General features: G+C 42.7%; 1 protein-coding gene across 1 annotated transcript in view; it reads right to left on the reverse strand.

The window, feature by feature from the left end:
• The window catches only part of BCL2 (BCL2 apoptosis regulator), a 198,014-nt gene extending 173,448 nt beyond the window's left edge, over nt 1–24,566 (reverse strand). Inside the window, exons 1-2 of the mRNA XM_034943915.3 lie at nt 23,670–24,566; nt 22,578–23,448 (exon numbers count right to left, since the gene is read on the reverse strand). Of these exons, the coding sequence (XP_034799806.1) occupies nt 22,578–23,162 (585 nt within the window). The 5' untranslated portion in view covers nt 23,163–23,448; nt 23,670–24,566. The remainder of the gene's footprint in view (nt 1–22,577; nt 23,449–23,669) is intronic.
• Nucleotides 24,567–24,972: the final 406 nt, after the last annotated feature.

Here is a 24,972-nt window from a genome sequence, read left to right on the forward strand (position 1 = left end):
CCAAACAGCAAGTGCCTGGCGGGTCAGAAGAATACAACCCAAGGCCCGTTGCCCTAAATGTCCTCAACAACTACACAGCTCTCACCCATATCCACCTCCTCTTCTTGATCAATTCTCTCTTCTTCCTTAGAACTGCACCTCCCCAACCTTTTTCCTAAGCCATCCCCAATGCTGGGTGACTACCTGGGTTGGATCCCTTGCCTCTTTGGTCCAGGGTACCTGCCTTGTCCTTCCATCCCTCAAGGACTAAACCCAGTCTCAGGATTTTCTGACAGGTGGGATCCACAAACCTTGCTTCACGCTGCCTGGAATTTTCCCTAACAGTAGTTGACTCCCAACAGAAGAAAATGCCCCCTGGTTGTGACCACATGCTTGTCTCACCCTGACCCTGCCCTTCCCCAATGGGCCTCAAAATTCAGCAAGTCTTACCTTTACACTGAATATCCACTATAGGCTTTGATTACTGTGTTTTATTAGCCAGCTGCAGGGCATGTTTGTGTGTATTTACATACACATGCACACAGAAATACTTCTAAGTGGGCTGTGTTCTATCATCTTTGGTACAGAAATAAAAGTAAATATTTCCATGCATAAATTTTAGTGTATTTTTAATAGACACTGGAATAGAAGTCGAAAGTTCTATTTCCAACCTTCCCAACCCAGCTGTAATGGTCCAGCCTGGCAAGAGTTAGAAACTACTGAAGTCCTTTTTTTTTGAGACAAGGTCTCACTCTGTCATCCAGGCTGGAGTGGAGTGGCACAATCATGGCTCACTGCAGCCTCAACCTCCCATCTCAGCCTCAAGGGATCCTCCCATCTCAGCCTCCCAAGCAGCTGAAACTACAGGCACACGCCACCATGATTGGCTTAATTGTTTTGTGTTTTGTAGAGGCAGGGTTTTGCCAAGTTGCTCAAGCTAGTCTTGAACACCTGGGCTCAAGTGATCCTCCAGCCTCGGCCTCCCACAGTGCGAGGATTACAGGCATGAGCCACCACGTCCACCCAGAAACTACTGAAGTTTTATTCCTGGCTTAACTCTTAGGGCAGGCTGGCAACAGTGACCTCTTACACTTCAGTGTGCTCACCTGTAAAAGTATGGTGAGGACTTCCCTGCCCAGCTCAGCAGACTGACAATGGGAGCCACAAGAACGTGAATATGAATGAACTTTAAAAAGGGCTACACAACTGTAGCTCATTGAAGAAAAAAGGAAAGGTCTTTCTATCCTCCTATATAGTAATATCCAACTATGGGAATAAAAAGGTGACCACATTGTGCAATAAATGGTTAGCAGTCTAGACCAGTGCTGTCCAATAGAAATATAATCGGAACCGGCCCCGCACGGTGGCTCACGCCTGTAATCCCAGCACTTTGGGAGGCCGAGGCGGGCGGACCACAAGTTCAGGAGATTGAGACCATCCTGGTTAACACAGTGAAACCCTGTCTCTACTAAAAATACAAAAAAAATTAGCTGGGGATGGTGGCGGGTGCCTGTAGTCCCAGCTGCTCGGGAGGCTGAGGCAGGAGAATGGCATGAACCCTGGAGGCGGAGGTTGCAGTGAGCCAAGATCGCGCCACTGCACTCCAGCCTGGGCGACGCAGCGAAACTCTGTCTCAAAAAAAAAGAAAGAAAGAAATATAATGGGAACCACATATGTAATTTTAAATTTTTAGTGGTCACGTTTAGTATATTTTATTAAACTAATACATCCAAAATATTATCACTTCAACACAAAATTCTTATAAAAATTATTGATAAAATATTTTGCATTCATTTATTCATACTACATCTTTGAAATCCAGTAAACCTGGTGTGTATTTTACACTCCAATTGCATCTCAATTCAGATTGGCCACATTACGTGAGCCTGGTAGCCACAGCCACAGCACTGGAGAGGGCAGGAGTAGATTTTAGACACAATGTTATGGTGTCAAACCTTGGTGGCACAGAGCAGCCTTTTCTCGGTGCCTAGCACAGTGCCTTTTAGTGACTAAATGCCCAATCAAGATGTGTGGGATGAGTAAATGTTTGGATATATACTGTGATCACAGAAAATCTGTAGAATAAGAGGAAGAATAAAGGACTTTTTGAAAAAGCATTAGTCTGTGTTGACCTTTTCCTGTTCCCAAAACACAGAAGTCTTGGCTCGCAGACTGCCAAAGGGAAAGCCGCTGCTCATAATGAAATTCCAGGCGTGGCATCGGCTGATGGGGTGAGCCATTCCTTCGCAAGCCACCTTTAACCTGCCTCTCTGTGGACTTGCCTGGCCTCTCAAGTGGCTGCTTCTAAAAGCCCAGGAACACTGCTGAAAACAGATGAGCACGTGTCCCTGGGATCCGTATTCCTGTGAAATCATTTGCATTCTGTTAGGCAAATTTGCATAAAATTGGAGCCAAGAGAGCTTGGCTGGGTTTCCAGGCCGGCACTCTCTCTCCATGCTGCTATGGCCACCAGTATTCATCACCATTTACCAGGGTGGTCGAGCAAGACAGACCCCCAATTGGAATCGGCAGACAAATGGAATCTCTTCCCTATGCTGACATGAAAATCCGTGTCCTCTGGGGTAAATGAGTGAAGGAACTCCGAGCTGTAATCTGGCTGCCGCATCCTTTGTTATGACAAGAGTTTATTTTACACGACTCTGACCTATGGCTTGAAAACACAGCTCAGTTGTGGTTGTAATGATCCAGAACGGCACACACACCTGAATGCCAAGGAGCTCAGATTCTGGCCCATGGGCCATCTGGGAAACCAAACTCACCACCCTTCATTCCAGAAAGCCAAGGGCTTCGACTCCTAAAGCAAGGTTTACCCTCAAGGGCCTCTCCTCCTTTTAGCTAGCTATGTTGATGGCAAACTCCAGGCAAGGTGCAAATAGCTACCCCTAAACGCACACACTCATCCCTTTCTTTGGGACAAAGAACAAAAGTCAAATCACAGTGACGCCCAACCTACCCATGGCCAAGGGAACAAGGTAAATTACACAACAGAGAAGGACAAAGGTGGAAGGAAAAATACACAGAAAACAATGCAATGCTATTTTATATTTTGTTATTTTTATCTCAACTACCTATCTCTTTCTAGGACTATTCCCCAGAGAAATTCCATTTTCATTACAAAACTAGTTTCTTATGCCAGGGAAAAGGCTGCGGAGCTGTTATCATTGCCATTGTTATTTCTACTAAGGTCATCTCAGATGGCATGTCTACGTGAGATAAATGGTTTCCTAAACAGGCTTCTCTGCATCCTGCCACCACTTAGGTTTGCCCCGAGTCATCACTTCTGGGGCCTTGAAAGCAGCAGCTTCCTGGAAGGCTCAAAAGCTGGGCGGCAGCAGAGCATCAGAATTAAGGGCTCCAAGTACTCCAAAACTGCCTGGGTTCAAATTCCAGCCCAGCCACCCAAACAGCTGTAATGAGTCCCCCTCTGCAAGCCTCAGTGTTCTCATCTGCAAGACAAGGATAAAAACACCACCACCTCCCAGTACTGTTATAAGAAAGAAATACACGAATAGTGATAGAACGTTTAGAAAGAGTCGGGCAAAGTACAGGCCATGTGAACCTCTGCTTTATCACTGTTGTGAGTATAGCTGGGGTGTCACTTTAACACTTGCTAGTACTGCTTGTGATGTGTACCCAGCTGCCTGTGCATTCATTCATTCAATCAATATTACTGAGCATCTATTATGTGCTTGCCTTGCGCTAAGCACTGAGTATTCAGCGATGATCAACTGTGCACAATCTTGTTGATTCTACCTTAGAACACCTTTTCAGGTAGTCCCATCCTGGGAGTTCCTACTGCCCATGCCTCGGGGCAGCTGCCCAGCACCTTCACTTGGGCACCTGACCCCACCTTCCCATCTGGCCTCCTTGCTGCCCTCACTGCCACCAACACACTGCTACCAGCAGTATTTTCATCAACAAAAAAATCCGGCCATGTCTCTTAGTATCCTGCTAGAAACCTTTACTGGCATTCCACTGCAGGAAAGATCTAATCAAACTCCTTAGTGGGGCACATAGAGCCTTGGAGAGCGAGCCTCCACTATCTTCCCGCTTCATCCCCTTCCATTCCATCCCCAACTGCCTCTCTTCTGGTCTCTCTGGCCTTTTTGCCATTTCCAAGCTTGGCAGGCCCTTCAATTACTCTGCTTATTTGTATATGGTACCCTTTCACATTCTCCAGAGAGCAAGATGTCTTGCTTTTTTTTTTTTTCTTTTTCTTCTTTTTTTTTTTTTTTTTTTTTTTTGAACAAACTCTTATGTATCCTTCAAGCCCAGGCCAAACGGCACCTTCTCTGTGAAACCATCCTTAACTTTCCCAGGAAAAAACTCACTGGACTGTAATAGATCTGTTTGTGTGTCTGTTTCCCCAGGAGACTGTCCCCCCCCAAGGCCAGAGATCATGTCCAGAAACCCAGTAGGCACAAAGAATGTGGAACAAACAAATGACCACGTTTTATTGTACAGTGGTTTCAAAATGAAGTCAGGAGGCAGAGTTGAGGCTGCAAAGCAGCTCCTCACAAAAACCACTCTATGCATCCTGCAGTGGGGGAGGCGGCTCTTCTAAACATGTGTACAACTTAATTTATGCACAGACAGAATAATTTAGATGCAGTAAGACAGCAAAAACTCCCCCCAGAAATTACATCCCTATCCACTTGAGTCAAGTTCCTACTAATTCTCTACTCTAGAAAGGGAGGTAGGAGGTGAAAAAGAATGAAAGAAGTCAGCAAACACCCATGAAGGTCTCTCTGCCTATTTAACACACACACACACACACACACACACACACACACACACACACACACACACACATATTCACAGAGAAGGTGCCATTTGGCCTGAGCTGTAAGGATATGTAAGAGTTTGTTCAAAAAAAAAAAAAAGAAAAAAACAAAAAAGAAAGAGATCTTGTGCTCTCTCCCTCTCTCTATATGTGCGTGTGTGTGTGTGTGTGTGTGTATGTATTTTACTTTGATATTGCTGGGATTCCTCTCTTTCACTACAGTCTGGACTGAATCATTTCACATAAGTAAATTTTTCAGATGACTGAAGCCTAAACTTTTAAAAAATTTTAACCATTTGGAATGGAGATATTTCTGTAACTTACTACTTACTTTCCCTGAACTCTTTGACTCTTCCTACAGAAAATAACTCTGTCTTGATGACTCAGTGGCATCATTAGGAATCACTAAGATTGTCCTGTGCTACCATCCAGCGAGAACTCCAGGAGCCGTAGAGATCTTTGTGACTGCCTGCCCCACGCAGAAGAGCCTCAGAGACTCCTGAGCTGGTTTTAAGAGCATTTTTGTCTTCTTCCTTGCTGTCAGACTCTAAAATAATTCTTTGAATAATTTACAGGCCTCCATTACCTCCTCTGTCAGGTCAATTCTAATTTAATATATTTGCTGTTTCTATTGGCTGGGTGGGGAGCGGAAATGACAACCAATTTTGTGAGAAAATGGACTTTTAAAAAAGCAAATGGTATGGAATATTATTCAGCCTTAAAAAGGAATGAAATTCTGATGCATGCCATGACATGGGTGAACTCTGAAAATATGTTAGATAAAACAAGCTAGACACAAAAGGACAAATATTGTCTGATTCCACTTATGGGAAGAATCAAATTCTTCCTCGAAGAGTCAAATTTATAGAGACAGAAAATAGAATAGTGGCTACCCAGGACTGGGGAGAAAAAGAAACAGGGAGTTATAGTTTAATGGGTAGAGTGTCCATTTGGAATGATGAACAAGTTCTGGAAACAGATGTCAGTAACGGCTTACATAACAATGGTTTATGTAACAAAGTAAATGTGCTGAAAGCCACCGAACTATACATTTAAAATTGGTGGAAAAGGTAAATTTTATGTATATCTTAACTCACACACACACCACATACATATATACATATGCATATTTATACAGATATATTTTTACATGAACTGGTTGAGAAGGGTGGCTGAGCTCTTATGAGCAATGGGTATGAACTTTAGCATATGTACTTCATGACATCCCCCTGCACAGAAGGGGCTGAAATGACTTCCTAGTTCCTAGTTGTGATTCACACCGTCATCAAGAAACAATGATCTCCGAAGGTGCTAATGTATTTTGCAATCATAAAGATCTTTTACTCACAAATTACAGTACTGGCGACAAACAGGCACTCCGAGCTTCTTGGAGAACATTATGAATAATCCCAAAGAGAACTGAGCTCCAGAAGGGGCGGGGCTTTGTCCTTTTCACACGGGAAACCAGTGCGCCTGTCCACGGCACAGAATCCAAATCTACTCTTCCCTTCTCCTGAGATCAAACTCTAGAACTAAGAGGTCACATGTAAAGCTGTTAAAAGAACAAAAATACTGATTATCTGAATTCATTAGGATCTTAAGGATATGTAAAAACTACATAATGCAGTCTTTTAAATATTACAATGTTGGGTTATGTCTTATAAATGAAATATTTTAGGTAATATTGGATGAATATTTTTAAAGTAGTCTGGTCTATAAAAGAGAGGAGGCCAGGTGTGGTGGCTCACGCCTGTAATCCCAGCACTCTGGGAGGGAGGCCGAGGCAGGTGGATCATCTGAGGTCAGGAGTTCGAGACCAGCCTGGCCAACATGATGAAACACAGTCTCTACTAAAAAAAAAATACAAAAAATTAGCTAGGCTTGGTGGCAGGCGCCTGTAATCCCAGCTACTCGGGAGGCTGAGGCAGGAGAATCGCTTGAACCCGGGAGGCAGAGGTTGCAGTGAGCCGGGACTGCACCACTGCACTCCGGCCTGGGCAACAAGAGCAAAACTCCTTCTAAAAAAAAAAAAAAAAAGAGAGAGAGAGAGAGAGAGAAAGAGAGAGAGGAAATAGTTGGTGGCTTGTTCAGTTCAACTAACACAGAGCCTGGGGTTTGGGGAGCCTGGTGGTGAACTCTGTCTTGCTTAATGAAAGGTCACTATTGTCCCTCTGCCCGAATAATAATTTCCCTTCCTTTTTGGCTTCCTTATGAAATACCATGAAGCTCTACTCTAAAAAGTCATAACATGTTGTGCCCAGGGAAGATGTTGAATTGAAATTTTTTAATATGTGCTTTATTAAACAAACCACTTAAAACATTATTTTTGTCCTTCTGAAGAGTGACTTATTCTGCACATGAATTCAGAGTGAGTTAAATATTCAACCTATATGTGTTTCATAACACAAGAGATATATAAATAAATGAGAAAGTAGGGGGGAAAAAAGAGGTTTAGTAAGGATGCAGTAAGAGTTTCCTATCTTGTCAGAATTTCGCGTTTAAGTTTCTTTTAAGAAAGTAGTTTCCTGGCCCATGCTGAAACTCCCTTAGCCCTGCAAATAACACAAGGGCATCCTGTTCAAATGTTATTATGGAAACACTGTGCTGTTCTGGGCCAAATGTATCCAAATTAAACTGAGGGGGATGGAAATAACTCTCCCTTGATACGCCCTGGTTGCTGAAGGTGGGTTTGTTTTTAAGTAGAATAAAATTTACAGCTGAACATAAAAACAGATACATCCTCATCTTGTAAACCTGAGTGACATGTCATTCCACCTCTGGACTCTAGAAGAAAAAAAACACTAAGGTCATGCCTAAAATAAAAAGAGTGAAGGGAAAAGGATCATACCAGAGGTAAAACCGCAGACTTTCCCCACCTTTTTATTAAGGTATTAGGCAAGTTACAATTTGACAGTGAGATCATTTCTCTGGAACCAGGAAGGCACTGTGGGTTTGTTTTTCCAACGCACACTCTGACCCCTGTAAGAGCTTCTGAATCAGGTGTCTGGTCTTGGTAGGAACCAGTGATTAGTACTTATTTTTCAAAGCTATTTAAACAGACTCTAGGAGTCAAAAGGGAGACAGAAAAAAAAGTTGTTTCATTTATTTTTTAACTATCAGAGAACTTAAAATTCCATGTTGTAGGAAAGATTTCACCTTCTAGTTATTAAAATAAAGATGACTAACTGGCTTCCTAAAGAACCCAAAAGGTCACATGCATAAAGTTGTTCTTTTGTAATATGCTTCTGTTTAAATTTTTGTTTTAAAAATTTAAGTTCCAGAGGACATGAACATCACTTGGATTGCCTAAATAAAGGATGCTGGTTTTGCCTCTTACCAGGCAAAGTCACTTGACTTTGCAGAACCTCTGTTTCCGCATCTATAAATCCACTTCCTGCCCTCAAGGAGAGGTTATTGAGGTTAAATAATCTCCTATCCCTAAAAGTGTTAAATCCAGGGTCTGGCACATATTGGGGTTCAATAAATATTCATTTCCTTCCTTCCTCCTGACTTTCGGTGACTGAGGCCAATGACCAATGTTGTCATAAATGGAAATGGGGAAATGAGAAGGATGAGTAGGTAAGGAAAAGATTGCGCTAAACATTTTGGCCAAAAATAATAAAAGTCTCTTTACGTTTATATTGTTCATGCTAACTCATTTTAAACTGACGCAAGGGCTATATTATACTAATACATTTATTATTTTTAAGGTACAACACTGTTTTCAACTATTAATGAAGAAAAACCCATTAAATCTCCTCTGTGTAAACTGTAGTACTGCTAGAAAAATCTCAAAGACCAAGGAAGAAGTTAATATTGTCCCATCAGCACCCTTGCATTGCATTGCCCTGTTTTCATTACTTTGTGGCCCTTATGTTATATTGTTAATTTTTAAGTTGTTTACTTTTCTGACTTCCTCACAATGTGGGATTCACAAGAGATAGGAGAGTTCTTAACCTGTCATGTTTTCTGTTATAGCTCCAGCCCCTAGAACAATGATTGGCCCAGAGTAGGCTCTTTACAGTAAACAAATATTTATAAATATTTGTTGATTGAATGAACTTGCAGTAACATGCCCTTTACTACTGCGGCAACCCTACTGATGAAGGCTCCACCATTTTCAACATTCAAAAAACATGTACCAAATATTTTTGGTCACCTAAAAAGAGGAGCCCAATGTTATTTTTTTAATTTTATTTAGTTACTAAAGGAGATAGTGTCTCAGTCAATGCTCTATGAGCAAATTTAAAGACTCTGAAGGACTTTTTCATATTTATTAGTGTTTGTTCTTTTAATTTTTTTGTTTTACATCCTTTTTACATTTTTTTAACTTTTATTTTAAGTTCAGGGGCACATGTACAGGTTTGTCACATAGGTAAACTTGTTGGATGTTGTTATACAGATTATTTCATCCACCCACGTATCAAGCCTAGTACCCATTAGTTATTTTTCCTGATGGTCCAATGCGGCATTTTCTTGGGAAAAGAAAAAAGAAAGATGGAAGAGCAACATTTACAGGACTACACTTACGGGCACTTCCGATTAAAGCTAATTACAACCTTTGAAAATAATAAATAAGGACTCTGAGGAATTCAAAGAAATAAAGGCAGCAAACAGCATGCTAACATAACACCGTTGCTAGTCAGGTGTCAACAAGCAAAAACAATCACACATGTTCATCTAATTCCAATTGGCCCCTGTTGAAAGGGGCTGTTTTACAGGGCCTTCAAGTGTTAGAGACCTCGCACGTCAATCCTACTATTGTCCCTTCAGCTCATGTCCAAGCCCGCCTGGCTCACAAGCGCATCCTCACAGGGTCTTGAGCTGATGGTAGGCACCAAATGGAAGCAGCTAGATCCCCCTCTGCTGCAAGCATAAGAAACGCTGCAAAGGCTGAATCGAAGAAGGGAAAGTAACTAGAAACAGAAGACTGCATTCCAATTTCCCTGAACATTTTTGACACAGAAAGCAGTAGAGTATACTAGTTTTCAAAATGCAATATATTTCAGTCTCTACTAAGCAATCTTGTGTCTTTATGAATACATATCCAGAGAAGCAGCACAGGATAAAGAAATATCTACGGGATTCCCAACCCAGGGAATGAATATCAGCTCTTCCTGTGCTTATTGGCTCGTACACACCTTTGTTGGCCGAACTTTCTTCTTTACATGGGCATAAACAAATAACTAACAGTGTGTGTGGGGAGGAAAGTAGGGAGAAGTTGGAATACAATACCTGCCTTGCTTAGGGTTGTTGTGAAGATCAAATGGGCCAACAGATATGGAATTTTTTTTTAGAAACTTTAAAATCCTACGTAAAGGCAAGAAACCACTGTCACTTTCACCTGGAAAAAAATTCTATGAAAACTGCCTTTCATAATTGAATTCTTTCCTCAAATATACTTTTATTAACTGATAGCTAATAAAGATTTATCACACGGTGAATTCTAACAAAAATACTTTTTAACCAGACAATTGTTTTAAAGTGAAATAAGAAAAAATATATAAGGTCAGGTGAGGTGACTCATGCCTGTAATCCCAGTACTTTGGGAGGCGGAGGCAGGAGGATTGCTTGAAGCCAGGAGTTTGTGACCAGCCTGGGCAACAAAGTGAGATCCTGTCGCAAAAAAAGATAAGACAAACATTATCTAGGTGTGGTGGCATGCACCTGTAGTCCCAGCTACTCAGGAGACTGAGGTGGGAGGATCACTTGAGCCCCGGAGTTCGAGGCAGCAGTGAACCGATATGGTGCCACTGCACTCCAGCCTGGGCAACAGAGCAAGACCTTATCTCCAAAAACAAACAAATAAACAAACAAAAAACAGAAAAAATCATTTATATATAACCAGAACAATGACCACATTCTTTCCAACTTATACAGAAAGACCAGCAAAGCTGAGGAAGAACTGAGCCATGTTCTAAAGCATTCAGTCAATCATTACCTCTTCCAAAAAATCTCTCCACTCTAGTCCTAATCATTGTGCAAAGCTAGCAATTTCTTGCCGTTCCCACTACCATTCCTCTAGGTCAGGCACTTGATCTCTTGCCCGTTTGCTGAAAGAGCCTTCTATCTGGTCACTGATTTCTCCCCCGTCTCATTAACGGTCTGGAGTGGAGTCAGGGTGACCTATCTGAAACAAACTCTTCCAGGGTGGGCCACCTCTAGCATCATCTTTCTGACCCACCCACTTGCACTCTCCACTCCAGCCAGGCTGAACTCCTCAGCTCCTGCAGTCCACCATGTGGCCGCTTGCCTCTGGCCTTTGTTCCTGAAGTTCTGCCTGGGGCCACACTTGGTTCCTCCCACCCACTTCACTACATTGATTCCTGCTCATCCTTCAGGCTTCAGTCCCCTTCCTGGGAAGACTTCCTTGACTCCAATAAATGCCGCCACTATTGCTGCATCTCTTCTCATAGCTTTAAACATGCTCTCCTGCAGCTGATGTTGAATGGTCTTCACTCCCCCAGACCAAGCTTGTCCAACCCATGGCAGGCGGATGGCTTTGAATACAGCCCAACACACATTTGTAAACTTTCTTAAAATATTATGAGGTTTTTTTGTGCTTTTTTTTTTTTTAGCTCATCAGCTATCATTCGTGTTAGTGTATTTTACGTGTGGCCCAAGACAATTCTTCTTCTTCCAATGTGGCCCAGGGAAGCCAAAAGATTGGATACCACTGCCCTAGACTATCAGCCACGCTGCTCTTGCTCTCACTTCCCACTTCCCCAGGGCCTGGCTCAATATTTTTTTAAAAGTATGGTATAAATGAATAACTGATCTCTTGTTCTGTCTGCTTTAATCATGTGACTGAGTGCAAAAAAAAATTACCCACTTAAAAACACAGAGATGCAAGTGAATCCTTTGCCATAACAATGAGCCCACTCTTTATCAATATCCTGTCATGCCAAACAGGTAGAGAGGTTTTAAAAAAGAGTCAAGTATCCCAACTCATATTAAATTTCCCCATATTCTCCATATTTTAAAAGCACTGGTTTAGTCATGGGTGATGCCCTTTAAGTATTCCGTACAAAAGGTATTTTCAAATTCCAATGACATGTACTTTCATCGGTTAATTTTTAATTGAGCCAAATATTAAATGTTCACATTAACCAGACAAAGCATTTTTAGCTACTGATTTGCAGTGACAGCTTGTGTTATTCTCACACACAGGCCAAGCATGAAATAGAAAACTAATAACCCCTTAACTGTATTCTCAAAGTATCATTTATGGGAAAGAAAACTACATTCAAAGGAAACTTGTGCAATGGCTGTCATTTTTTTCCCTGAGCCACAAGCTGTTACAAAGCAGGAGAGCTCATTTTCTCACAGATACGGACAAGCTCAAGAATCCCACTGTCACTGGATGTATTCATTAAGAAGGAATCTGGCAGCAGCACAGGGGACAGATACTTTGGAGAACAGGCCAATTATCTGGGTGTCCTTTATAATTTGAAGTTTCTGAATTCACTCATAGATAAGCTGCTTGAAGAGGGCCTGGCAATGGGAACATAATGCACAGATGGCCACTGAAGAAACAAGAGGGAGGAAGGGAGGCTGGAAGAGAGAAGAGAATTTGCTTGTGGTTTCATTCATGGGGACAAATCTACAAGCTGACACATTCATCTTTTTAAAAAGCCCCTGGAGAAGTATGGTCAAGCTTCACTACAAGTAAACAAATCAAAATCTTTCTCAAACAGATGACAACTGATGAGCAACAATGCTTTGAGTTTGCTTCATGCTAACGGATGAGGGTTCTCAAAATACAAATTCCATCAGTTGTTAAAACCACAGATAGGCTGTGATGCTGGCTTGAACCAGAATAGAGAACTCAGCCAAAAGCTGCCAGGCCAATGGTTTTATGTAAGACATCCCAGGTGGTCTTCTTGTTGAGCAGTGTCTTTAGAAATGGAATCTTAGGTTCTGTCGCCTCTGGGAATGCTGCACTGTACTGACTTCCACCTTCAATTGGCTGCTTATTTTTATGGGAGAAGAACGAGGGGATCATTTATCCTTGTGACTTTTGTGCTGCAGTTCTTTTTATATTTGAGCTACAACACTGATCAGAGTTAAAATCCACCTTGCTCCCACTGTGAGAACCTTGGGCCAGCCCTGCTTTCTATAATGATGGGGTGATGAATAATCTCAGCCTTCAAAACCTTTTCAGTCTGGGTTAGGCTTGAGATGTGAAACAAAAGGAATGAGAGCAACTAGGCGTATGTACATACACTGTGTGTCTACAACCTTCGTATAAACAGATAGAATGTGACAACCAGCAGGCTGGTATCTATATTAGCATTAAGGACCAATAAATGTCAAATGTTTAATATAGAGCAAAATCTAGATTTCTCTTCAGGAATAAATGATATACTTTTTCAATTCAATGAAAAGGATGAAATCAAAACACTTAATAGGTATTTTTCTTCTTTCATTTCTATTAAATATTAATGAACCTGTATGATGGGACATTTCAGACACACACACACACACAAACACACACTATAATAAAAGAAGTAGGAGAAAATTAGCTGCTTAGGATGAATTGCTCAGAATGTCCTAACATAATCATTTTATTCATTCATTCAATAAACAGTCATTGTGTGTGCCTATTACCTACTATGCTTGGTGCCAGGTTGAATTTAATAGAAGAAATATTTTATTAATAAGGAAGTCTCAATGAGAAAGGACACCTTGATTTTGTAAGACCTAGAGTCACACATAGAGGATACTATTAGGATATTTGGAACAATACTAATTTGACTCAAGTTGAAGTACTCATTAAGTTGGCAAACTGGTAGTGGGAAGCCAAGCTTTGAACAGCAAAGCTGCAGGTTAACCACCTTAACCCAATCCATGCAAGTCTACAGATTACCTTTGGGAAAAGGTGGGGTGCAAACAACAGTCACAAACTAAGACAGCATCAGCAGTAGCAGTTAGGACAACTTAGGGCAATGAAAGAAGGCAAAAGAGAAACCTACATGATTCGAGGGGAAAGACATATTATGGTTCAACCTCAATTTTTCTCTTGAGATCCAGATCCTTATGTCTAAGGCTTACTGGGCATTTCCACTTGGATATCCTACTGGAATGTCCAAAATGAAATTCATCACATGTACGCCACAAAGCAGTAACTGTTGTTATCTTTCCTTTCCCTCTGGAAGACAGTATCATTTTTTGAGGCAGCCAGGATGGCACTTGAGTCCTGATTCTTTCCCTCCCTCATTCCTCACATTCGACCTGCTGTCAGTCCTTTGATTCTACACGTGCAGTGTGCCCACATCTGTCCTGTCCTTTCTGTTCCAGGTGCTTCAGACCTCATACCTGGTCTCCCCCATCCAGCCTCAGTCACTGTCAATCTTCCTCCAACGCACACATCCTGCCTTGTCTGAGAACCTTTGCAACATCCTTTCAACATCCCTGGTACAGTTAAACACAGCCATCCTTCAGTAACCTCAGGGGATTGGCTCTAGGAACCCCCAGTGGATACCAAAATCTGAAGATGCTCAAGTCCCTGATATTAAATGAGTAGTACTTGCATATGCACATCCTCCTATATACTTTATTTTATTTATTTATTTGTTTATTTATTTATTTTTTGAGACAGAGTCTCGCTCTGTCCCCTAGGCTGGAGTGCAGTGACACGATCTCGGCTCACTGCAACCTCCGCCTCCTGGGTTCAAGCAATTCTCCTGCCTCAGCCTCCCGAGTAGCTGGGATTACAGGCGCCCACCACCACACCTGGCTAATTTTTCTATTTTTAGTAGAGATAGGGTTTCACCATGTTGGCCAGGCTGGACTTGAACTCCTGACTTCAAGTGATCCACCCACCTTGGGCTCCCACAGTGCTGGGATTACAGGCCTAAGCCACTGTGCCTGCCCTACCCCATATATTTTTGATCCAAAGTTGGTTGAATCCATGGATGTGGAACCCAAAGATAGGGAGGGCTGTCTATACAAGTTTCACAACTTAGTATGCAGTGGTTAAGTTCTCAAAACTATGGATTTATCTCAGGAGAGTTCTCCATGCCCCAGTCAAATCAGACTCTCCACAATTCCCCAAACACACCTCACGCATTCATGCCTGCTTTGACGCCTCCAGTTTCCACTACCCAAAAGACCCTCTCCCCGTATCGCCTGCCTGTTCTCTAAAACTTGTCTCAACATTATCTCCGGCATGAAACTCTTCAGATACCACTGTAGCTGGGCTGGGCCTCTCTGTCTACTACACATTGTCCAGGATTACAGTGATTTGTATCCTTGTCTTGGTCCCCTACTGATTGGTAAGTTCCTTGAAGGCAAAAGTTATCTTAGACTTTTTTTCGCTTAACTGAAACACCTAGCATAGAGCTTTGCAAGGTGTAGGGCCTCAATAAATGTTTTTTCAATGAAACAAGTTAGTGTGCATGTTTTCCTATATAACCAGATTCTAAAACCCCTCTCCATGACCATCCCTACCCTGGTTCCTGGGAACCCAGGGTTAAGTTTTGTGGACAATTGCTCATTTCCCTCAATTAGGACTTCTTCAAATCATTTTCTTCTTATACTATCACTTTAATGTTTAGTAAGTGGCTTTGTCTCCCTGTTCTTATAATTTTGTTATAAAATACCTCAAAACCTCTCTGTGTGCCTTCAGTGTGTGTATGTGTGTGTGTGTTTAAAGATGCTGGCAGGAATCCATAAAGGATATGGCTAGGAGATAGCCCTGAAATTTTACATCCAGAAATGCCAATGCTGCCATCCTTTATGGACTCGCTTTTTTTTTTCAAGAAGATAAATCAATATTTAAAGCTGATGATATAATTTGTACTTAATTTTATTCCTATTTTAATTGTAAATCAGATATCAATATATCTGAGATATAGCATTGAACTAAGAAGACTAAGTATGTGTCTCATGTTCTTTTAGAAAATTCTAATGCAGCTGAGAGGAATATTTGGCTGCAATTCAATTTCAGAGTTAATATAGAGATATAGCATTCATCATGTTGTAAAGCAGAAAAAATATCATCCTGGTTATCTGCTAAGGAGAGCTGGAAAAAGTCAAGAAAAGACAGCCTGCAACACTGATCCTTTGTTTGGTGCTTCAAGTATTAAAATTGGTAAACTCACCATACTCTGTTGCAGCTTAACTGTCTTTTCGACAGTTAAAAATAAGGAAATATAGTAACTGGATCTGTCACAAGAAAAGATGTATTGGTCTCAAAGGAAAAAACCTCCCCTGAAAAATTAAAGCTTCACTTGACACAGTGGGTTCTCGGGTTGTTTTTGGGAGACATGATAAAGAGCAGAGTGGAGTCAGTCATAAGTTTCTGACTCATTACATGGAAGCCCCAGAGAGCTGATTATTAACTAAAAATGGAATACGGTTCTATCCCTGAAGTTGTGAAGGCAAAACAAGAAGCAGAATGGAAACACAAATTTCCCCATTGACGCATGTGGCCCAAACGCGATGCTCAAGGGCAGGTGTCTTCCACAGTTAACCTGCTCATGGAATGTGGTTGATCGCCCAAGAAAATCACCCAAGTCACTCTCAGTATATTGCTACAAATGGCCATATCAGTATGTCAGGGAGATTCCCTTTCTCACATGTTTAAAAGGGCGTTTGGGGAAGTAGTCCTTACCCTAAGCTATTTTAGTTTAGTTAGTCAAACATTTATTGAAGTCTCACGTATAACCCCACTATAATCTTGCACTGGAGGAATCAAAGCAAGTACAAATTTTGCCAGCAGATACTATCTTTTCTCTGCATAGGTTAAAGTTTATAATCTCTAGAGGAAAAGGATAGTGTCTGGTCACAGAATTTTGACCTGCCCAGCTGCCTGCAGCAAGTTTGGGGTGAGGGTTATCCTCTCACTTTGATTAGACTCCCCACTTCTGCTCCCTTTTGCTAGTATCTAAGCGCATTATGGTTTTCTTCAGGTAAATCCTACCCGTCACTAATTGGAAGTTAACAAGGAGCTACACCTGAGAGGTCCCTCACCGGTGGAATGATAAGGCAGGTAGGGGATGGTCACAGGGGTGGTGGCACCTATGAGAAAGTCCCATGGCTTGGAAGAGAGAGGAATAATCATTCAATCCTTATTCACACTGAAGGACAGATGGGTGTATCTTTTGTCTGGCAAATGGAGGGCAGAGAAATAGTGCTATAGCATATATAGAATTGGGCATATATAAGAACAACAAGTGACAATCTATAAAAATATGTTTTTAAGTGAAAACAGCTTTGTTGGCATTTTGAAAGTTTTACAGTCTCCATTTAAATGAACAGACCACAAGCCCAAAAAAGTCCGAAGGCAAATGCCAGTGTTACAATGGACTGTGAATTTCTGTAACTAGCATCGTAGAAGTGTCTTGATAAATAGAACAGTAATATAACCTCAAACCAAAACAAAACAGAAGCTTTTTTTTCCCCTGCTCAAAGAAGAGCCCCTGCTCTGGTTCAAAACCTACTTGTATTTTTTGGCATACAAGAGTTATTTAAGAAAGATAGTTCTTCAAATTACCCTGTTCCAGTCAGTCTAATCGGAGCCTTGATTGTCTCTTACTTAAAAAGAATTAATGAAATGCTTTAGAAATTGTAGACTGGTGTTTATTAAGTCTTCTTAGTATGCATAAATAGTGCTTAGTGGGTTAATATTTAACAAGGGAACTCCCCCTGCCTTTCAGTTCTCTTAAGCATATGTCTACGTTACACAGTATTTTTTAAAGTATCTACATTTTGGCCCTGTTTAAATTAGGCCTAATGCACACATGAACAGCCATATGGTCAGAAATAACGTTCTTAGACCAAGACTGAAGTACATGCAAAATAACTTATAGTTATTTGCTTTTTTCCTCTAAGTCTCTGAGTCTAGGATCATGCTTATCAGGCTGTACGATAACTACGAGTTTATTAAGATGCCTGCAACACTAGCCTGTGAGTTTATCCAGGGCAGAAGCAAAGCTCTCCTTCCCATGCCTCCAACCTAACCCAAGGCAGGACTCATGTAAGACTGGCAATCGCATCTGTGGAATAACTGTCAGTCCTTGGACGATTTTCATCATTAATCCTGCTTAGACATCAAACATTAAGGTTGCTTAAGCCAAACCAAGAGGCATGAAAGAGAAAATTCACAGTGGAGTAAATTCACTGAGTGGTCTCCTACATGTAGTTGACAGAAAGGATGACCAGATTGACAAGTTACTGTTATACCTGAATAAGGTGATATTAGATTACCTTAAAAAGGTTGAACAGAACCTGTGAATCTCAAATACAATATATCTCTGGGGGAAAAAGAAAACGTTCTACTTGTACACTACAAAGACAGTGTTGTTTTCTAGCACAAATGCACTTCTGCTGAGATACTGCTTTGCTAAACTACCGCTAAGACACAATGAGTGACCTTAGAAAAGGGTGCGGAGGTATGTTGGGTGGGAAGAACCACTGTTAACATGCAGCACCCACACACTCGCTCACGAGTGGGCGTATCATCCCTCCAAATAGCGCAATAGGACTGGGAACAGAGATAAGAAAAAACAACAAGAATTTTGCTTGCCTTTTTTTTATTTTTAATTTATGGCTTTCTGTTACCTGGTATGCTGTGTGGCCTGATGACATTTAAGTAATCTGAAATGTACCAGTTCAATCAAAGATTGCTAAAAAGGGCAATCCATTCTTATTAGAAAGTACAGCTGAAAGTAACAGAATGTGCAAAAGAAAGCCATGTTTTCAATGGACATTAAATAGCAACAAAACAGAAAAGAGAACTCAGTTAACTATAAAATTTTATGAATGTCCAGAAACAATCACACCACAGCACATGACTGAAAACTCTATGAGAAATAGTGTGTTTTTCTCTACCAAATAAATTATTGAAAGAGGTCATGTGATTCTTGCAGGCAGAAAGATGCACTTTCCCAAGGAAAGTTCATCATGAAATATATTATTTAAGACTAGATCATCTTCAAGCTATTTTTAATCCTATCGTTTTGCTGCCAAAATTGGCCATAAGCAGCCAATCCTCAGACACTAGAAAAATGATGCTCTTTCATGTAATTTGTACACTGGCATGAGAATGGTATTGCTTTCCAGTTAATCAAATGTTTTGCTGGATGTGGACTGCCTTGAGAAAGGAAAAACTGCTTGCTGACTAATGAAAAGGCAGCTGAACTCTACCGGGTGTGGAGAAGTTCCTGTCTTCCTAAACCACCAACACCAAAAAACCAAAAAATAAGTCGGATTACCATCTTGTCAACAGAATAAAGCCAATCTCCTACAATCTCTTGTCTGAATCATCTCATTCTTCTAGTGGCTCCTATCTCACTCTCTCCTAAGACATGAAGCTGAATGTCGTCACAGTTCCCAGTTTAGAGGGTCACTCTCCATCACCTGCCCAAAACTCAATCCCTTGCCTGCAAGAGTCCCTTTGTCTTAAAGAAGCTGCAAGGTCACTAAAGTCATTTACAGAATTTAAACTGTGTTATGAGGGGATAAAATAATAACTAACAGCTATTAAAAGAGCTAATTCTCTTGCCTTTAATTGAAGAAAAGCTATCTTACTTTTTAATGGGACCAGTGATGCCAATATAAACTGTATAACTACTACGAAAAATATTCATGAGAAGACTGGGCTTATAGTTGATCTACCTGCTTGCTATCTCTCCTTCATCCCAATTTATGTCTTCCTAAAGTCAGATCACAATAGTGGACACCTGGGAAATACTCGGTATTCCAAGTAACACTATAGATCTTTAAGGCCACTGGAAGGGGACAATGCAGAATCCATCCCAGGTAGCAACTCTTCCTAAAAGATGCCACCAGGAACCAAGGATGGTAGCCAGCATCGCTAACTTTAATGTGCACACAAACCACATATTCTGACTCAGTAGCTCTGGGGTGGGAGCTGAGCTTTAGCATCTCTACAAAGCTCCGGGGGATGCAAGTGCTACTGTCTATAAGCCACACTGAGCAGCAAGGTATCCACATTTTCTAGAATTGCTTCTCTCTCACTGCTTCCTCTGTCCTGCCTCTCTCTGGATGCCACACAGTGCCTTATTCAGACCTAGGAATAAATCCACACTCCACTCTACAGCCAATTACTTCTTTAGTCTTTATTTAATTTGCAGTCTTCTGGGACAATCTATCAGAGGCTGATCATTCCAAGGACCTGATTTCTCCATGTTATGGAACACAAAAGTCAAACAGATTTCCTCAGCCTCACAAGGTTCCAACTTTCTAGGAGCAGCAGCAAAGAAAAAGAAATGACTTGCAGTCTAAAGCCTGGAGTATTCAGTGTAGTATTCAGGAGATGGGCTAATCCACTGAGCCCTGGGGACAGTGCAGATTATTGTCACATGCCAAGAAAATATGCTAGCTCTCTTCTGAAGCTTTACCATTAAGACTACCTTACACTATAAAATACAACATATTATTAGAGATGTAACCTCAATTGGTGTAAATTTGAAGAAAATCTGTCTGTATGCCAAATGCCTAAAATGACTTTTAGATTAATAATGCACATTTGAAATGATAGGCAAATCATTCATCATTCTCAAACACTACCACTTTTATTCCAAAGTGTCCTATGAGTGCATTTCCTGGTATATATATATTTTTTTCTCTAAATTCCTTTGTTTTCCTATATAGTCACCATCTATGCATTGTTCTGAAAGCTATTACATATTTTACCATCAACCATCTGTGCTTCTACATGATTTATTTTTACTAGAAGCAGTTTTGTCAAAAAATTTTTATCATATTCTATGGTATGTCATTGTGGTTTGGCATCATAAAATGGAGCCTCTACATTTATCAACCTCAGATACCTGTTGACCACAAAGATAGGTCTACTATGAAAACTCTGTTTTACAAAAAGAAAAAAGTGAGCCTTTACTTAAAAAGAAACTTCAGTTACATGAGAGGGTAACACACTGAAATTCAGCAACAAATATCAAGGTTGTATCTTAATTTCTGTCATAAACATGTGTCTCTGTTTCCCACATTTTTATTAACTTATTTGATAGACAGATACCAGTTACCATCTTGGATTTATTTCAAGTAGAAAGAAAATTTGTAAGTGTGAATTTTTCATAAAAATGTGAAATAGTAAAACTATTAAATCAGTTTTACTTTGGTTTAAAAGGATCCTTTTGGAATCTGGAAGTCCCAACCCCTTTGGCTATAGTGATTAAAAATCAAACCACCTACTTAACCAAATATTTAACAAAAATATTCTTTTCACCCTTTAGGAAATTCTTCCAGAATTACTAAAGATCTGATAATGTGAGATCTCAACAAACAAACAATTCGAGAAGAGGATTTAAATTTTAGAAATTTAAATTGGGGTATTTTAGTTAATCTTACTTTTAAACACCAAACAGTGGCATCAATATTTTGTCAACTTTGGTCAAATAAGATCAGATGTTCACATCAATCATCTACTTTTCTTGGCCTTTTCTCTATTTGGCCTCTTAGTATGAGCACACTTTGTAAAATGTAATAAAAACATGTGGTGTGCTTCTTGACATCTAATCCACTTGCAGTAATTTCTAGGCTTTTTGCTCCTGTTAGGTCCTATAAAATAATGACATTAGTCATTCTCCCAAGAGGCTATAAAAGGAAGCACTGAATTGCATCCTGTTTTTCAAAGATAACTCTTCAGATTAAAACAAAAAGTGTAAAAAAAAAATTCACACAAGAATTACTTTTTCATAAATTCATCATTTTAGATATGAGATATAGATCTCCATTACAATCCTTGACTCTTAGGAACTAAACCCCCTCCAACAAAGAATCTCAGAAAAGTACAATTGTATGTTATAATGATGAAAGCTCTATCTAGCACAGTACGAGAAAAAGATTATCTCACAAATGTTCTTCAAAGCCACAGGTATCAATCACTTCAACTGAAGTAAGGGTAAGAGAATCCACAGCTAAGAATCAATTCTTCTACACTTTACATAGATACCTAGACGCAAATTTTTTTCAGGCGACCACAAAATTAGGTCGATTCTGAGTGGTGAAAAACAAAAGATTCTAACATTCTAGCAAACTGGTAAACCATACACAAATTATAGAATACAAAGAATGCAGCCGATGCAAATTCTGTCACTGACAAGGTAGCAAAGCCATAGCCTAATACTCCTCAGGACACCTCATCACGCCCACTGGGAACATGGCACACACTGGAGATACCAGTCCAAGGACTTTGGAATGTCAGTTTAGCTCTTTACAAACACAACTAAGTTTTTCAGGGAAAAAGACTTACGTTGGTTTTCCTCTTTTGGAAAATTTTACCGATTGATGATGCCCTTGGTCTTCTGTGGAGTCTATTCTTCTAATCGGGTTGTTCTCCAATTTTAGTGTACAACGGGCTTGTTTCAGGGGAGCTTGTTTGGGATGCAGACTGTCAAGACCCAACCTGGTATCTGGTTCATAAGCAGTCCCTGAAACCTCCCTCCGGTTCCAACAAGCTGCTCAAGCCAGGAAACGGTGGTCCTGGGGACTCCTGGACCTTCAGCTTGAGAAACACTGAAGGGGTACCATTTACCACCACATCCTACTGGATTACAAACGCTAGATCTTTGGATCTCCACCACTAGCAAGCAAGTTAAAGACTTTTAGATGGCAGGCGTTATCTGTCAGGTTGGGAGTGAACGCTTTGTCCAGAGGAGGAGGTAGGGACGCCGGGAAGCAACAACTCTGATTTTATTTCGCCGGCTCCACAGCCTCCCATTGCCCCAGGAGCCCACCCGCACTCCAACCCCCGCATCTCGGACCTGTGGCCTCAGCCCAGACTCACATCACCAAGTGCACCTACCCAGCCTCCGTTATCCTGGATCCAGGTGTGCAGGTGCCGGTTCAGGTACTCAGTCATCCACAGGGCGATGTTGTCCACCAGGGGCGACATCTCCCGGTTGACGCTCTCCACACACATGACCCCACCGAACTCAAAGAAGGCCACAATCCTCCCCCAGTTCACCCCGTCCCTGAAGAGCTCCTCCACCACCGTGGCAAAGCGTCCCCGCGCGGTGAAGGGCGTCAGGTGCAGCTGGCTGGACATCTCGGCGAAGTCGCGGCGGTAGCGGCGGGAGAAGTCGTCGCCGGCCTGGCGGAGGGTCAGGTGGACCACAGGTGGCACCGGGCTGAGCGCAGGCCCCGCGGCGGCGCCGGGGGCAGCCGGGGTCTGCAGCGGCGAGGTCCTGGCGACCGGGTCCCGGGATGCGGCTGGATGGGGCGTGTGCCCGGGCTGGGAGGAGAAGATGCCCGGTGCGGGGGCGGCCCCCGGGGGCGCGGCGCCCACATCTCCCGCATCCCACTCGTAGCCCCTCTGCGACAGCTTATAATGGATGTACTTCATCACTATCTCCCGGTTATCGTACCCTGTTCTCCCAGCGTGCGCCATCCTTCCCAGAGGAAAAGCAGCGGGGGCCAACGGCACCTCTCGCCCCAGCTCCCACCCCACGGCCCCCAGAGAAAGAAGGGGAGTTATAATCCAGCTATTTTATTGGATGTGCTTTGCATTCTTGGACGAGGGGGTGTCTTCAATCACGCGGAACACTTGATTCTGGTGTTTCCCCCTTGGCATGAGATGCAGGAAATTTTTATTCCAATTCCTTTCGGATCTTTATTTCATGAGGCACGTTATTATTAGTAAGTATTGTTAATATCAGTCTACTTCCTCCGTGATGCTGAAAGGTTAAAGAAAAAACAAACTAATAAGTAAAAAATCAGGTGCGTTTCCCTGTACACACTGAGTGAAAGCAGGGCATACACACTACAAGTAACACGGCTAAAAAGAATGTATTAAGCTGCCTGGAAATTAAATTTACTCGAATGCACTTTAAGTAAAAAATCTCAAAGGTTTCCATTGAAAGTTACATTAAACCAATTTCCTGTGCAGAGAACTTACTTGTATTTTTTAAGTACAGCATGATCCTCTGTCAAGTTTCCTTTTTGTAAAACCAAAACAAATGCATAAGGCAACGATCCCATCAATCTTCAGCACTCTCCGGTTATAGCTGCTTTGAAACTTCCCAATGAATCAGGAGTCGGGGGGAGAGGGAGTAAAAATTAGGAGGATTTCCAGATCGATTCCCAGACTTCTGCTTCACAGAAATGTCAATCCGCAGGAATCCCAACCGGAGATCTCAAGAGCTCGAGAAAAAAAAAAAAAGGCAGCGGCGGCGGCAGATGAATTACAATTTTCAGTCCGGTATTCGCAGAAGTCCTGTGATGTTTTCCCCTTCTCGGCAATTTACACGCGCGCACACACGCGCGGGCACAGGCATGAATCTCTATCCACGGGACCGCTTCACGCCTCCCCGGGAGAGAGACAGGGGAGAGGGGACGATGAAGGAGCCGGGGACGGAGGCAGGAATCCTCTTCTGATTAAACTCCGAACAGCAAATGCATTTTCCGAAAAGCTGCTGGATAAATGAAGGCAGGACGCGCCTGGCCCGCCGGTGCCGAGCGCTAGAAGCCCGCGCTGTGTGTGGTGCGGCGAGGGGTGGGGAGAAGGAGGTGGTGGGGGAGGGTTTTATTTTTTCCCTCTTTTCCTAAAAAGGATGACTGCTACGAAGTTCTCCCCCCTGGACCCCCTCTTCCGCTGCACCCCACCGGCGCACCCCGCCTCCGGGCTGCGCACCCTTTCTCCTCCTCCTGGTCCTGCGCGGCGACGCTGGCGACGGCCGCCTCCCGGAGCTCCCGCCGCGCAGCCCGCTCCGAGCGCTGACGGCCGCCCGCAGGGAGGGCCCGGCGCCCCGGCACCTTCGCTGGCAGCGGCGGCGGCGGCAGCGCGGCGGGGCCACGGAGAGCGGCGGGCGGGAGCGCGGCGGGCAGGCGGGCAGGCGGCGCGGAGGGGCGGGCGCGGGAGGAAGGGGGCGGGAGCGGGGCGGGGGTGCCTGTCCTCTTACTTCATTCTCTGCACAGCCCGACCGGTTTCCTGTGCGTAACGTCACACGGTTCATTCAAAAAAAGAAGAAAGAAAGAGCCCTCCTCTGAGCCACCCGACCGCCCCCTCCGCCCCGCTCCCTGGCCCGGGTTAAAGGCGCCGCGGCAGGCCCGGGAGTGGCGCGTCCCGCCGGGGGCACATGGCGCGCGGGGCCGCGGCCGGGGAGGGCGCGCCCGGGCCGGCCACCCGCCCGCTCCGCTGCGCCCGCGGGGCCCGGCCAGTGGGTGGCGCGGGCGGCACAGGCCTCCCGCGCGGCCGCGGC

This window comes from Pan paniscus, chromosome 17 (genome assembly GCF_029289425.2).
Source record: "Pan paniscus chromosome 17, NHGRI_mPanPan1-v2.0_pri, whole genome shotgun sequence".
NCBI classification, from domain to species: Eukaryota; Metazoa; Chordata; class Mammalia; order Primates; family Hominidae; genus Pan; species Pan paniscus.